General features: G+C 34.6%; 1 protein-coding gene across 1 annotated transcript in view; it reads right to left on the bottom strand.

Moving 5' to 3' along the window:
- Positions 1 to 16055, bottom strand: part of DYNC2H1 (dynein cytoplasmic 2 heavy chain 1) — a 191520-nt gene that overhangs the window by 98036 nt on the left and 77429 nt on the right. Inside the window, exons 67-73 of the mRNA XM_050915780.1 lie at positions 15530 to 15649; positions 12888 to 13022; positions 11974 to 12117; positions 10192 to 10281; positions 6427 to 6492; positions 2858 to 2908; positions 673 to 750 (exon numbers count right to left, since the gene is read on the bottom strand). Coding sequence (XP_050771737.1) covers positions 673 to 750; positions 2858 to 2908; positions 6427 to 6492; positions 10192 to 10281; positions 11974 to 12117; positions 12888 to 13022; positions 15530 to 15649 — 684 coding nt within the window. The remainder of the gene's footprint in view (positions 1 to 672; positions 751 to 2857; positions 2909 to 6426; positions 6493 to 10191; positions 10282 to 11973; positions 12118 to 12887; positions 13023 to 15529; positions 15650 to 16055) is intronic.

The raw sequence follows: 16055 nt of genomic DNA, 5'->3' as shown, positions 1-16055 counted from the left end.
TCCTTCTTGCTGCTGAGCTACCTGCAGGAGAAGAGCCTAAGACAGAATTTCAAGGACTAGTATTTTCATTTAGTTCCCTTCAGGATCAGAAGACTTCAACACTGACTGTTGCAGGATGGACCAAAGAAAGAAAGTGGGGTTTGTTTTAGTTTGAAATTACTTGATCTGAGCAATAACAAACTCTGAAATATCTTTAAAGATGTGCATGGAAATCTGATAAGTAGAAAACTCATTGCCCAATTAACAATTTATGTTTTTTAATACAATATGAAGTGGTTTGTAAAAGTCATTACGTAAGAGAAACCTCCAACTTAAATATTCTTTGCAATTTTTCCTCTGTCTATTTTTCTATCTATAGAAATTGTAGTACCTTGGGTAGGCTTACAGTATTTTCTAATCTCAGTAAGATGACAGGTTCATTCACATGCATTGAAATTCATTGTTAGGTAGAGATGTACATGAAAAGGCTCAGAAAAATGAGATAAAATTAAAAAAAAAAGTTTTTCAAGTGGTTATATATTAAGCCATGGTTTCTGGAAGACAGAATAAACAGTTTAAAATAACAAAATATTTCCGTCTGACAAATAGATATTTGAGTATTCAAGTCCAAATCACTATTTGCTAAAACCAAAGGCCTTTTAAGTTAAATTCAACCCACCACGCGAAGTATACCTTCAAAGACGCTACTGCCCAGGCTCGGTCTTGTTCTATCCAAGAGGGAATCTGGTCACGAACACTTCTTTGTGAATCCTTATGAAAGCAAATTATGTTACACACATAAGTTACACAAATTTTTGCGAAACACTATATTCAGTAATAAGATTGTGAAACACATGTTTTTAATAAAAATAGCATTCACAACAGGAATCTTTCTGTGGTCTTTTACTAAATTCATAAATGGCATAACAAAACAAAAGCTACCAATGATTTAAATTTGAGATATACTGTTCACATTAACATTTACTTAACCACTTGAGCCTGAAAATATTTTATCATTTAGAGTAGCTGTATGACACACTCAACTCTAAGCAGTTTTCTTTTCCATTATAAACAAGTGACCCAAATGACTGGCTATCTGCATATGCACTCTGAGCAACTGACTTCAAAAAATAACTCCATTGCACATATTCGCAGTCATGAAGAAGATGGTTCTTCACACAAAGGGCAATTCTGGGGTAATTCACTAGGCAAAGCATCACTTCTGGACATCTCTGCACTGGTAAAGTTTAGCCACAGCTCTATTTTTCTGCTCCTTAGATGTTGGGTATGGAGGAAATTCTAAGTATGAACAACATAGCTTAAGCTCCAGTGGAATCTCTGTATTTACTATATTATTTTTTATAAAAAATCTTACAGTACACATTAACCATTTGACAGTCTCTGTATGGAAATGTACTTGGATCTCTCAACCATTGAGCAACTTCAAGAGTAATCTTAAACGTTCAGCAGAAAAAAGGAAAGCTTTCTTGTGAAAGGATGTCTCAGCCATGAGTTATGAAGTCTGAGAAAGAACAAAAGTAGGAAACTCAGAAGCAATTGTAGGAATAAACTTGAGATGGGTCTGCAATATACATTCCTGTTAGAATTGGGGTTGAATAACGTATGTCCACAATCTTTCCAAAATCTATGGGTTGTGTGTTATGTGGGGTAGAGGTAGGACTGATGTTAACTTCCATTATACAATCAGATCTCACATAGCTTGAAAATGACGTACAGCAAGAAAATACTTGACAATCACCAAGTTCACTGACATTTAATTGAATTATAAAGACTCCATAGAGATGAAGAGGGACTTCTTTATTCACACTGAAATGCAAAACCTGTAGAGTCGTCTAAGGGCTAGAGAAGGTGGGAATTTAAGGATCTTTTAGCAACCCGCTGTCTAAGTACGAAAACTGAGTAATACACTGAGTTTTAAGTGACTTGCCACTTCTACCAGCGTGCATGTGAACACAGTTGGTGTCATGGATATTCTAAAACCAAGGTACTCACACTGGTCACTGTTTTGTACCACTGGATGTATGAGATACCCTGACAGATATCTAAATAAGGCTAAAGGTTAAAAGTGATTGTGAATGATGAAAACTGCAGCTAAGCCTGATGGAAATGAGTTAGCCTGACCCTGAATGAAGGAGAAGAGGAGATTAGCAAAAGAAGAGGCAAAGACTGAGCTTATGATTCCTCATTGGGCTCGTGTTTCCTAAAAACACCTTTCAAAACCTTTGTCAAAATATTTGGTTCAAAGAAGGGCTATAATGGATAAGACTATGGAAAGCTTAGCTTTTTTTCCTACCCTTTTCTACTGGAACGTTATTTTGAAAGCATACAAGATTCAATAGAATTGAGGGACACTTAGTAAACTACAGGATGATTGGTCAGGCATGCAACAGAAGCTTGTTAAGCTAGCTCTGTCACCTAGGAAAATATATAAATACATCTCCAGATGTAGAACTCTGATGCTGGGGAAAAAAGTATGTCAAAGTTAGCAAAGTGTGTGAATTCCATCAATCCATAGAAAAAGTACAACTCATATATGATAGCAGGAGAAAGAGGGATTCAGAAACACTGAGTTTAGTTACAGAAGAGGGCTTAAAACTTCCTCAAACATACCACTGAAAAAATAAATTGTAATCCTGGTAACAGAAAAAGAAAAAAAGAAAAAAAAGTTATGCAAATTAGAAAATGAGTTCCCATGTTCAAATAGTTTTTATATTTTTATATTACTATGTGAGAGGTTATTTGTTCCTTTAACGTATGAATACAATTAATTAAACAATACAGTAAGAATACAACTTTAACTTTTCAGGATTTAAGTAAATGTTCCTTATCTCAAAATACACAAATAAATGTAGCTTACTGATTTTCTTATGGTATCTCCAACGATCACACCTGTAAAAGTCTCCCATTCCTAGGGGGAATAAATGAACAACTCAGATAAGTCACAAGATATCTTTAAGAATAAAGATTAATATGTAGTAGCATGTAGGCAAAACAGGAAGATAAACAAATTAAAGCCGAGATTCTGAAAGAGTTATAAGACATTTTTAAAACTTTAGGTAATACTACCAGTATGTAATTCCTTTTGCAGAATCCAAGCTAAGTGACTGCAGCGCTTTATAAGAAAAAGAAACAAAAGGAGAAGCCCTATCCTTTCTCAGCACCCACAGCTCCCACCCAGATTGCCTAACTATAGACTAGCAAGAAGTAACAGACATGGCTGGCAAGGACACACATACTGCCTGACAGGGCATCAGCAGCCCACATAGAACAGATAACTACAGAATCCATGTTTCAATAGTGTTTCATGTTATAGTATCCAAAAGACGCAGTTATTAGAACAGGAGGAATACTTAATATAATAGATCGGTATTATGAATACTTTGGTCGCATTAAGAAAGGGAAATGTAAGTTGAATTTATGTATGATTAAATCTTTTAGACTTGGTATTTGTATCCAGGAAGACACCTTTTAATCATTTTAAGACAGATCAGGTAAATATTTAAAAACATACTAGAAATGACATAATCCAATCTTTGGAGGTGGTAAGAAATATACTAAAAAATCTTGGTAAGTATTGAAATTTTACATAATCAGTATCTATAATTCTATGATAAAGAAATTATTTTTTTAAATTGTTAAAGACAACAGTAACATTCCAAATGAAAAAGTCAATCAACTAGTACTACTCTGATACAGACCACAGCATAGCTTTTTGCACCCATCAATCTAGTTGAGTCTTGAAACAACTCTCTCTTTCAATTACAAACTGATGTTCCTCTCCTAATTACAAAGAAAATGCTCGTGCACAGAAAAATAAGAGGGCTCCCCAATTTTAAAACCAGAAATTGTGTAATATTTTTACGAAGAAAAGCAGAAATATAATATGTAAGAGACATGTAAAACTACCTCAGAAAAATCTATACATATTGATTCAGAAAGAGAATATTAATTAAGAGCCAAGGCATTCTATAGTATAATTTTGAATTTGTACTATAAATTTCTCATCACTATGCAAAAAATTCATACATGCAGAAGGTTGAACTCTTTTGGGACAGGGACTTAGAATACTAAATTCTCTAGCAGCATAATAAGCAACTTCTAGCCTCACCACATCAAAACCTTTAAATGAAATAACTTTAAAAGAATAACCACTTCAGCTTCATTTTCCTCAATAAATATTTTGCACAAGCACTCTTTTCTTAACAATTTAATTAAAATAACTTCTACCTTCCAGAGAAGTAAGAAAATTATTGATATTATTTGCCTGTTTTAATTCTTGAGTACTCAGATACTGCAGGAATGTGCATTATATGTAACCTAGATTAAGCTGGTTAAGAGCTCTAATAGCTGATGGAAATGCATGTTAAACAATAGCAACCAACACATAAAGCAGTACTTACAAATACTTAAGAAGCCTAGGCAGCCAGGCTTTAATTTAGCCAGAAAACTATTTGCAAGTTGCTGCCTTCATGACTTTATAAACTCAAGGACTAGAAAGATAAAGCAAGATATTTTTAGAAGCTGAAAAGAAATAATAAAGATGAACTAGGGAAGTTCTAATAATGAAGAGTAGCCAGAGTATGCCTTCACCAACAAGATTAATTTGAGTTATTTTTATCACGCAGCTTCATTGCTGAAAGACTGTGGGATTTCACTTGGTCAATCCATATGTCTGCAATAAAACTACATTGCATTCATAACATCAAAAAGTTTCAACCAAGCTTTCTTAAACCTTGTACCTTGAACCCATATCCTTTATATAATCAAGTTCCATTACTTCTTTCAAATGTATTATCTGATTTTTACCTTTTACCCTATAATGGACTTTCCTCTAGCGAATTGGCATCTACTACCATTTGATACTCCTTCTGGTCTCCAGCTTCTAGTACAGAAAGCCATAGCTTTTGTCTCTCCATTCCATACAGGTATTTTAGATAATTAAATGTGTTTTGACTCACGCTAATCAGCCATGTTTAAGCAATTGTATTGAGTCAATTGTGCATATTGTTCTACTGCAGGCAGACTTTATAGGATTAACTTCACTACACTATAGAAAACTATAACTTTGGCATCTACATCTCAGCCAGCTAGTCTAGTCTACCTGTAAGGGCAATAGAGAGAAGTAAGCAACTTTAGCAGTAAACCACCTGACCTATTTTACAAAATTAATTTATGATGAAACTAATTGCTTCTTTGACAGGTCTGGTTTTTTCCTGTTTCCTACAAAGACAGTCTAGGATAACCTGCTCAAATGAATTTTAACAGGTTTTTAAATTTTAGTTACTTTCAATCACCAATGAAAGTACCATTTTACCAGAAACTTGTAAACTCACTATGAACCTCTGCGTTGGGCAAAAGTGTTATCTAACACCTAAAGAGAGGAACATGCTATTACTGAGATGTGTGCTGCCCTATGGAAATAAGGGTTAGCAGGACTTAAGCTCTGCCAGAATTTTGTTGGGAATAGGGTAGCCTCTAAACAACAGGTAAATTCCCCATAAATTAGGCATTTTCAGATTAGGTCTCATTCAGACCACTGTCAAAAATGTCATGTGACATCTCTCAATTTTTTGTGAATATGCTAATAATGCAGCACTTGCCTGAAAACTGAATGGATGGCCATTTTTCTTGAATGTGGTTTGAACCTATATCAACTGCATCCCACTATGCTATCAAAAATATAAACCATTCCAGGATGAGTTCATCATTCCTCTCAAAGATAGGCCACTATGGTGCAAAGAATCCAATACTTATGTGGCCAGAGAACAACATACAAGAAGGACACTCTCTGTACACTACACTCTTGAAGACACTGTTGCAAATGAGGACATTTAATGGTCACTGGGCCAGGGATTTCTTAGACACTGAAGAATCAATGGCTGAAATGCACAAAAGATTACTTCATTACTTCACTTTCCACGAAGACTCTTTGCTTTAAGTATCTTCAACTGCAGGTTGCAGAATCACACTTTTACTTAATTTCTCCCTATGTCTTGCACTCCTTTTCTGCATTTCAATACCAAGGCACGATGCGCAAGCAACCCTTGGTCACAGTGAAACAGGTGTGTATCCATCACTTATAAAAGAATATCCATATTTAAAGGGAAGGATGGAAAATGTCTAGCCACATGGTGGTGGGAAACACTGATACAGTGCCTGTAAAAAACTGCAAGAACCCTCCATAAACATCTTTTTCAGACCCCTATTTAAAAAGCAACCATTTACCTACCTTTCTCATGGTAATCTTCACTTTGAACCTAATAAATATAATGTTGACATCCAAAAGTAACTATCATAGAAAAACAGTAGCATATAAATCTAAAATCGCGAGTCCTACACTTACTGACAAAAACTTTTTATCTACTTATTTACTCTTCATATTAAGTTTAAGTAAATCAATTGTGGATTTTCTCCTCTCACACTTACATTCTCTTGAAAAAGTTCAGGGTGCATTCCTCGTACAAAATGTAGAGCAAACATTAGCTGATCAGCCTGAAATAAAAGCAGTGAAAATGTATTTATAGGTTAATCAAAAGTCACTTTTCTGCTTTTTTTGTAAGTAACAAAATTTCATTAATAAAACACCTCTAATTCCATAGTAGTGACTTAATGACACATATCCTAATTCAAAATTGCTACATACCACTGCAACTTAGAGGCAAACACTAACCTAAACCCTGTATCTAAGTACATCTAAATTCAAGTGAAGAAGAAAAAACAGGTACTTGTAATAAAGCAAACATACTAAACAGAATCCATTATTTTTTAAACTGTGCACAGGAAATGCTTGAAATCTTCTCATAGCAAATTTTTTAAACAGAATTTTGAAAAAACCCAACTGTAACCTTCTGACTTTTTTCTAGGTCTGTTGCATCACTTGAATTTCAACCAGTCTCTGAGCACTGGAGCAATAAACCAGGAATAAGGATTTAATGGAGTCATAGAATAAACCATGCAAACTTTCAAGACAATAAAAGAATTTTGGCTTGTTAAAACTGGAATCCCTGTGTCCGTACACAGAAACTTTCATAGATGTGTTTTACCAAAGCTGTGCTGGAAAGCACAGATTACTATGTAATGAAGTCAATGTGAAAAACTGGAAGTTGGTACTCTGGAAAATTAGGACCACTCAGAAACCTAGATGGAGGCCTCCAATTTTCAATGTCTGGCTGTAATCTGGAAGATTACAGACAATAGAAGATATACACTTATTTACTCTCATTAAAATTTTAAGTAAGCATAAGGAAGGTGGTACCTCTTCTTTTCCTTTCAAGAAAGGGAAACATAACTAAAAAGCATAAAGGACAGGTGAAAGGGAAGAACAGAAGAAAAATCAATGATGCATAGGATTGGGTTAAATCTGCAAAGCACAGGCATCTCAGCCAGCTGATAAACACAACACACCTGTACTCCTATAGTAATCAATTCTATTCTTGACAATGTTGTCTGAATTTTCCACGGTGTGGTTTCCCACGTACATGCCTTACATGTATCTCAAAATGACAGCCTGATTGTCCTTAGCTTCAAAGAATTACCACTCTGAAGAATATTAAATTACCAAGATTACTACTGAAAAATTAATTGCATGGGACTTTTCAGAAGAGACAGGACCAAATATGAGGAAGCATACTCTAGGAAATATTATGTACATGTTATAAGGTATAAGATGAACTGTTTGACTAATATTGGCTTTCTCATGTCAATGTCTATTATATTTTTGAGGCCAAAATTACATAAGAGGGCCAAATTATTTTTGTTTTCTTTTTATTATTACTGTTTTCTCAAACAGATGCCTTTTTACAAGCCTGACACATCAGCTCAGAAACAGATATAAGAACAACATAGAACAAAAACATGGAGTAAGGGTGTTCAAGATGTTCATCATCTTTGGGAAGTTTGCTGATGTGCAGTGAAAGTAACTTCAACTGCATGTGCATTTCAAATAATACAGATGTATTATTTAATCATTTACCTGGTGATTAGGTTCCAGAATTATGGTTGACTGACTAGATGGACATATCTGGCTTAGAGACCATATCCTTACTAGTTTTAATTGCCCTTGGAATGACTGACCTTGGAAACTACCGAAAGGCTACATATAACTCAATTCATATGAGCCACAGCTGCTTTAAACTGGATTTGGGTAACTGCAGAAATGCATGATGGCAGCCACAACAAACTCTTGGCATAATTTGTATCTCTATGGACACCAATACATAAAGTTGTTTGCTGCTTTAAATAGTTCTGTTTTATTAATTCTTTCAATCGCAAAACTGTGTGGGACAAAGTATCCCCAAGGATACAATTAAAGCAAATAAAGCACATTATGTTTTATTTTTGCATGTTTTTACTATTGGTTTTGTTACAGGGGTAGGACTGGAGGGCAAACAGGCCCCAACCAGGAATCACAGTCAAACTGTGCAAAGCACTGAAGTTCTCTTTGTATTGATAAATAAAATATTTCCATGAACATCATATGACGCTTAGAACAATTGCCATGGAATGGCTGAAGTCCACACCATTCAACCCTTTCATCCTCTCAGACAAGGTCTGCAAGCAAATCCAAATCCAAACTGCCCATTATAATGCTCCCTGGATGATTTAATATCCAAAAATTGAATGGGAATTGTTTGGAAGAATGCTAACTGGCCCAGGCCAAACCTATGACAGCAACTATTTTGACACATAAACAGTACAGGTGGGCCAATTCAAGTGCTCAGGAAAATTTCTTGGCACCACTTCACTTACTAGCCTACATGAAGTCTATGTACACATAAACATAAATATTAACCACAGACAGACAAACAAAACCATCCTTCCCAATTCTAACATGCTTAAAAAGGTATAAACTTGTATCAGCTATACCATTTATGAAGACACTAGTAAAACCTCAGCGTCACAGCAGTCTTTAAGAATTTGCATGGATAAAAGGCAGAATTAGCAGTGGATTGCTGATGGCGTGAGGAGCTTATTTGTTCTCTCCACTATCAGAACATAATACTAAGCCGGATGGACCATTAGTCTGAAGCTGCACAGTAACACACTTTCAGTATTTTCTAAACTCCAATCTGATCATTCACAGTGAAAATCTTTCCTACTGGAAATCTCCTCTCCGTGCCTTGCTTTTGAAATCTTTAATCTTTTCTGATATATAAAAATAGCTGCCTTCCAATGTTCAAAAGATGTGATGACTTATTGGAAAGCTTCACATACTCATGACTTCAAACACAGACATTAAATTATTATGAGAATATTTCATGAGAATCCACTTGGACTTTGATAAACCAAAATCCTTAGAAATAACTGCTACCTCTGCATCCTCAATACAGTGTTGCTAGATTGGGAGGAGCGGGGAGGAGGTGTTGTAAAATTTTCTAAGATCTCTCCATTCTCACTGATCAAACTCCAGACTTGCATGATTTGTACTACTGCTCAAATCATCTATGCAGACCTACTATGCATTCTTCAGCCTGGTACTATGAGACAAACACCTCTTGTTATGACTGTTCCATGTGAAAGTAAAAATTAAAATTGAAAGTGAAAGGTATATCTATCCTAGGTTTTCACCAAGAAAGCAAGAAGAGAAAAGCCACCTGATTCAAATACAGAGCAAACAAGAAACACATTAAGAACATTATATGGAGGAACAGGAGAACAGATAGAAACAAACAAGCTAGGAGGTAGAGATTTGGGGCAGGATGTGCAAAGAGAAAGGAGAATATTACAATAGTTTTTTTTGTTTCCTTTTTTTTAAAAAAAAAAGGAACAAATAATCACACGAAACCTTCTCATGACAGCTAGGTCAAACACTCATACTTACGAATGCTACAAATAAGAGTGAACAGAATAAGAGTGCTCAGAAGACTGCGAAGGCTGGGACTGGTTATGAAGCCAGGATGAGGCAGAGATGAGGAGCCAGAGGTAAAGCAGAAATAGGACTAGACTGAAAATAGCCTTGTCCATTAGAAAACTGCTCTGTGAAGAAATGAGCATAAGCAATCTTAATTCTGTCATATCCTCATTTTTAGTTCTCCTCATTTTGCACGTTAAATATTGCAAGTGTAGTTTTTTGCATGTATTACATATGTACTGACCCAATACTGCTTGTTCGAAGTAGATCAAGTGTTGGTTGCTGAAAGAATACTTTCAAACCCAGTGCACTGTATAAAAGCCAGAAAAATACAATCTTACCTTAAACAAACAACGACAAACATATTCATACACTGTATGTTTCAATGAGCCAATAAGCGACTTGATTCTTTCCTCAGTGTTAGTTGAATCCTAAAAAGAAAGTTTGGATTTCAAAAATTCATGTGGAAGTAAAAATCTTTTTATGTACCTTGTGAATTTCAGCAGAATGCCACAAATAATCAGGACTCTATGTGACACTTACTAGTTCTAAAAAGATATTACTGACTTCAGCTGCAGCTATCAATGAGTAGATGATAAAATAAGAAGTTCATGCTGAAGCATTAAGAAATGAATATTTTGGCCTTGAATATTTTGACTGTGAACATTATACAACATTATATATAAGGTAAATACATAGAGAATGAGATAATAGTTTCTTCTCCTAACATTAATATCCTTGAAATCTCATAGTTTTCACTTGGTAAAAAATTCCTTATGTATTGAATTACTATATTTAATGTTATTGAACAGGTATGTTGACGTTAAGTGTAGTTACTAAACTTCCAGACAAATTTGTCCCAACTGAAGTAAACATTGTAGAAAATAGTAAATATACCCTGTCCTTCAAAGCTTACAGACTAAAAGACTAATTACAACAGCAGAAAATTGGAAGAAAGATAGATAAAATAAGAAAGAAGGGGGTGGGGGGGAAGGTGAGGGAGGTAACAGGTAGTATGAGATTTATCAGAAACAATTTCCTTTCCACCATGCCGGAATCTGAAGAGATGAGTTTATAAAGGAAGGCAATTTGGATTCAGAAGCTGATTTGACTACTACCTTTCCCATGTCTAAAAGACAGCTTGGGAAAAATGAAGAACTGGATAGAGGAGAAGAAAAAAAGGAAGAAAGCAAAGAAGGCAATACCAGAAGTTGAGCTTCAAATAGGTAACATAATAGGCAGGAAGAAAAGAAATTCTGAAAGAGTGTGAAAGTAAGAACAGGAAGTTAGAAGCTCATGTTGTGGAAAAGAAGTAATAGGTAAAGAACTTTAAAGAGGGCAAGATCGCATAGTCAGAACCATGTTCCTGGTAATGATTGCAGTTGAAGGAAAGTTGTAAGTACAGATGCAAGAATAAAGGGGAATCCAAAAGTGACATGATGAAAGGCTGGTGATGCCTTTTTAAGTGGAAACGAAAAATAAAATTAATTTTGGAGATGCTGAATAAAAAGAAAATGCATCATTACTCAGTGTGGGTTTTTAGATCTAAAGAGTGAGGTGACAAGGGATAAATCCATAATTCTGTGCTTCAGTAAGAAGAATATATTGGCCATTAGAATACGGAAAAGTAAAAATTACATTTTCAACAAGACAGGCTGCATGCATGCTTACAAACTGTATAAAAGCAGATAAAGTTTTGATCTTCCTTCAGGTGACTGAACCATGTAGAAATATAGGTCTTTTCTTATTCTACCCCTTGTTGACAGAATTAGCGTTATTTGGAGATTAGATCATTAATTTATTTAAATAAAGCCTTCAGTAAAATTGTAATGAATCTTGTTTTTCCTAATTCACCTTAGACAAAGAGCAAGCCTGAAATTATAAATATGAGTTACTTTGTTTTCAGATGACACAGCGATTTTATGTAAGATCATGAAAAATTCCATGTGCTTGTATTCTGAATATCTAAAGCACAACAGTTCAGCATCACTACTTATTATACATCTTCTCATCAGTTACTATACATTATTTTCTAAAAATATCCAGAGCAACTAACAAATTCTAAGGATCAAAGCAGATTGATTCTTCTGCAGCATTAACAGCTTCAGGAAAAGAGAAAATACCTGCTGGCTTTGCAGAGCCCTTTGGAAAAGCCGCAGGAAAGCCGCCAAACTAAAACGGTACATATTATTAATTTTGGACAAGTCAGAGATAATAAAGTACATCTTGCTAGCACTCTCAGCTAAAGGGAGATAGGCGTCCCTCTCCTGTGGATAAAAAAAACATACATATATAAAAAACCAGGACATCACTGCCATCTACCGGTTATTGCATAAACAGTTACTCATTCCACTGAAAAAACATTCTGATTACTCCCACTGCTTTAGAAAACTGAATCCTTTCCGATTCTCCAAATTGAGGAACATGCACTCAAGACTTCAACACTGTCTTTAGATTTCAAAATTGGAAGAAAGCATTTTTAGCAAAAAATTCTTTAATTTATGAAGAACATTTTGGAAATTAATCCCTAGGGCACTGAGGCCTCTTCCCACCACAGAACACATCCCAAAATTCAATAGAAAATTTTAAACTAAACAAGTAAGAACACAGAGGAAAACTCTGTAATGTGTTACAAAAACAGCATGCCAGATGAATAGCATCACCAATGATCTAAATTTTTGCAATAGCAAGGGATATATTAAGTAATAACACCTATATGAGCCATACTGTTTGCAATAGTAGATGGTAAAAATAAAGTCAAAATCCATTACTTGCCAATAAGTTCTTGGGGAAAATTCCTTTAATTCAAACTGACAGACTTCAAATTGTGTAGCTATCCACCATGTGTAAAACAAAGGAATTTAATTACTGAGAATACTTTCTGTACTTGCACATCCCAAATATCTTTTACTCCAAAAAATTAATTTAGTATGTTACTGATCTTATATTCCTGTGGATGTATATATCCTCTCTATATAGAAGATGACTATTTTTAGCAGGAAAAAAACAGCAATAAAAGATTAAAATATTCTTCTACCTTATCAAGGAAACTCTGAAGTCTGTGAGATTCAGCAAGTGATTCTTGGATGAGTGCACTACTTGCTTTAGTCTGATTCAAAGATTCAATGAGATCCTTATTTTCTAGTATATTGCCTTGTGATGTTGCAAGTGTCTGCAAAAAAAAAAAAGTCATCTATGTTACATTAAAAAAAAAACCTGTAAAGTAACCATTTTGGAAGTTGTCCTTCTTTCTGACCTGTACATATTTCTGAATCATTGAATTCATCAAGAGTACTAGAAAGCAGGTGGTTACTCCTAAACTGATACGTTGTTTTAAAGAAGCATGGAAAATAAAACCCAGGAACAAACTCCAAAAATCCAGATCGCCAGGTTCTGAAACTTAAGTCGCCAGCAAGCTTTTGAGAATAATTTCTATGATCAGAGTCTTACACACTAATATCCCCACGGTAAATACAAATTACAGTATTTTTTCTTCTTTTTAACTACCAATTTAACCTGAAATTGGCTACTTGTAATGACTTCCTGTACCCAGTCATTCATAAATTCACTTTCCTTCAAAAACATTCCAATATTCCCTATACAATTTAGTTCTCATTTCCAACTGAGATGAATATTCACAATCACAACAATTTCAGTTTTGTAATCAGAGATCCTTTCAAAATCCTTGAGATTATCCCACATCTTCCCTGAGTTCTCCTGTGCAAACAATTTCACTTCTAATAAGAAGTGGGAAAAGCTTGAATGATTCACTATTATTTAAAGTTTTTTACTAACCTTCAGTAAATACACTTCAATACAATTTTTTATTCATACAACACCTCAAAATTGGCTTCTTGTCAGTTAAGTCAGTCCTGAACAACTACCTGTGGGACAGCATTTCAGGATATTTGGAGGCAGAGATACACCAGTTAGAACAGTAGAATGCACTTAGTTGTCTAGTTGAAAAGAGTTTAGGACAAGATCATCTGTTTTTTCAAGGAGTCCGATTTTGCTATGAGGAATCATAGTGTGAGCTGTGAGATAGCCACAGCATGTATGTCTTTACTCCAAGGCTTTTGGAAGAAAACCAGTACAGTACTTCAGATGGAATGCTGATGTTGCTTTAGGATTAACTTGAATTTAGCTAGATCACCTCAAGCACTGACTTCTTTGTTGACAAAGTCCACATAGCACCTGTCAGTTTCCACTGAGCTTTAGGTTTCTTTCTTCAGGGTCAAAGAGTATTCTGATTTCAGCGCTAACAAGAATGCCAAAGTTGAAACCAACCTCATTGTTAATACTTGGACACTTCTTGTTGCAGATACCTTCGGCATTAATTACTTGAAATTTTGCACTTGACAATTCAGATTGGACAAATGTGTAAGATTTTGGAGTTCCAAGATCACAGAAAGTTTGTTCTAAAAAGCGGAGTTTTTTTGTTCCATCTCTGAACTCTCAGCTTCTGCTAGACATTAAGATGCTAAACAATGATCAACTTTGAATGTGGAATTTTTTTAGAGAAGAAGTTTCCCTCTGCCTGTCAGAGAAATCTGCCCCATCACAGTTTTAAAAAAGGTTTGAGGTTAGTATTTGAGACTTAATAGGGAGTTTAATAGGGACAGTAAATGTGGAAATTCAAATCACATTAGATAATTATGTGCAAAATTCTAAAACTGAGCTATTAACGGCCAGCCTAATAAAGTTCGGTTTACTGCTTTTTGAGGAATCTGTAAGAACGATTAGCTTATGCTCAAGTCCATTGTGATGGATACTGCAAAGTTCTATGACTTAGCTACAGACTGAGGGTTTTGAGGCAGCAGGTCAATCTCCCTGCATCTATGACATTTTAGAACGAAGGAGGATTTGAGGATCCATTCCTATGGGCATGAAGTACAGTTTCTGTGAAATCCATGACAAGATGCAAACAAAACAGAAAACAGTCCTCTCCCTTGGAAACTACCTTTTCTTATAAAGGTGTACAACCGTTTCTGAGCATAATTACTTTCATTAAAATAAAAAGGTAAACCGAAAATTGAGAATATTAACTTTGAATATGAGAAAGGAAAATGTTAACTATAAAGAATATTACAGTTCATTGCTTATAAGAAACAATTGTGGAGGTTTAAAGTTTTAAACAGCGCTCTCAACAAATCTCCATTTTCTACTGGAAATTTTTCAAGTTTTTTTTCCTTTCACAACACAGAATCATTTCTCAACTTGAGAAAGTATCATTTGACATGATTCACAAGCTTGAAAATGTGGCTTTTTAAAAATAATTTGAAAAAGAAATAGTATAATTTTAAACAAAGTTTTCTCTTTTTTGATGCATTAAAATTAATGACATTTCTAATCATTCTAAACCAGCCTATATGTAGCCCAACAATTCATACATTTGACTTTGACAATACTTAATGTATTGAAATACATTAAGTATTGAATAAGTATTGAATAAGTATTAATACATTAATGTATTGAAATACATTAAGTATCATGACAGATGTACATATTTTATCTACTTTACTCTCCCAACAGCCCCAGGCAAATAATGCTTTTATTTTCTCAAATCAAAAATTCTGAAGGCTCATTATTCCAACACTTTCACCATCTTCATTCAAACACATAACAACATGAACACTATCTTCTTGATCTAACAGACATAAAAAAGTAAATTTATTTTACCTCCAGAAGAGATTCCTCAAGCTTAGCTAACTGTATCTTCTTATCTTCTTCTTGTTGCAGCAGTTTTGTCTTCTGCTCTTCCAAATCAGGCTTTTCATGCTGAATTGTTAAAGCCAAAAGCTAAAAAGAAAGGAGATTATTCAACAGGATAAAAAACACTCTAATATTTCATAATACATATTCATTAATTATATAGTATAATATATACTCATTAATCATATAGCAGTATATAGTCTATATTTTTGAAAATAGACTTCTGAGGGTTTACTCAGTTGCACCAGACATCCAACAGCTTTAAATCTATGTAGACATCCAGGATATCCTGCAGTGGCAAGTATAACCCAGGAACTACTGTGAACTATGCCCTTGTGTATAACAGCAGATGCAAGCCAAGTGAGATACTCAAGGACATCTCAAAAGGCACTGGATCACTTTATTAAGGACACTGATTCACACCATTCTATGCTGAGATCTAAACCTTTGCACCTCAATCTGAATGACATCTGTGTTTAAATGATTGGCAGTC

Source organism: Gymnogyps californianus, chromosome 1, assembly GCF_018139145.2.
Source record: "Gymnogyps californianus isolate 813 chromosome 1, ASM1813914v2, whole genome shotgun sequence".
In the NCBI taxonomy this organism is placed as follows: Eukaryota; Metazoa; Chordata; class Aves; order Accipitriformes; family Cathartidae; genus Gymnogyps; species Gymnogyps californianus.
This window is presented reverse-complemented; position numbering and strand designations above follow the sequence as displayed.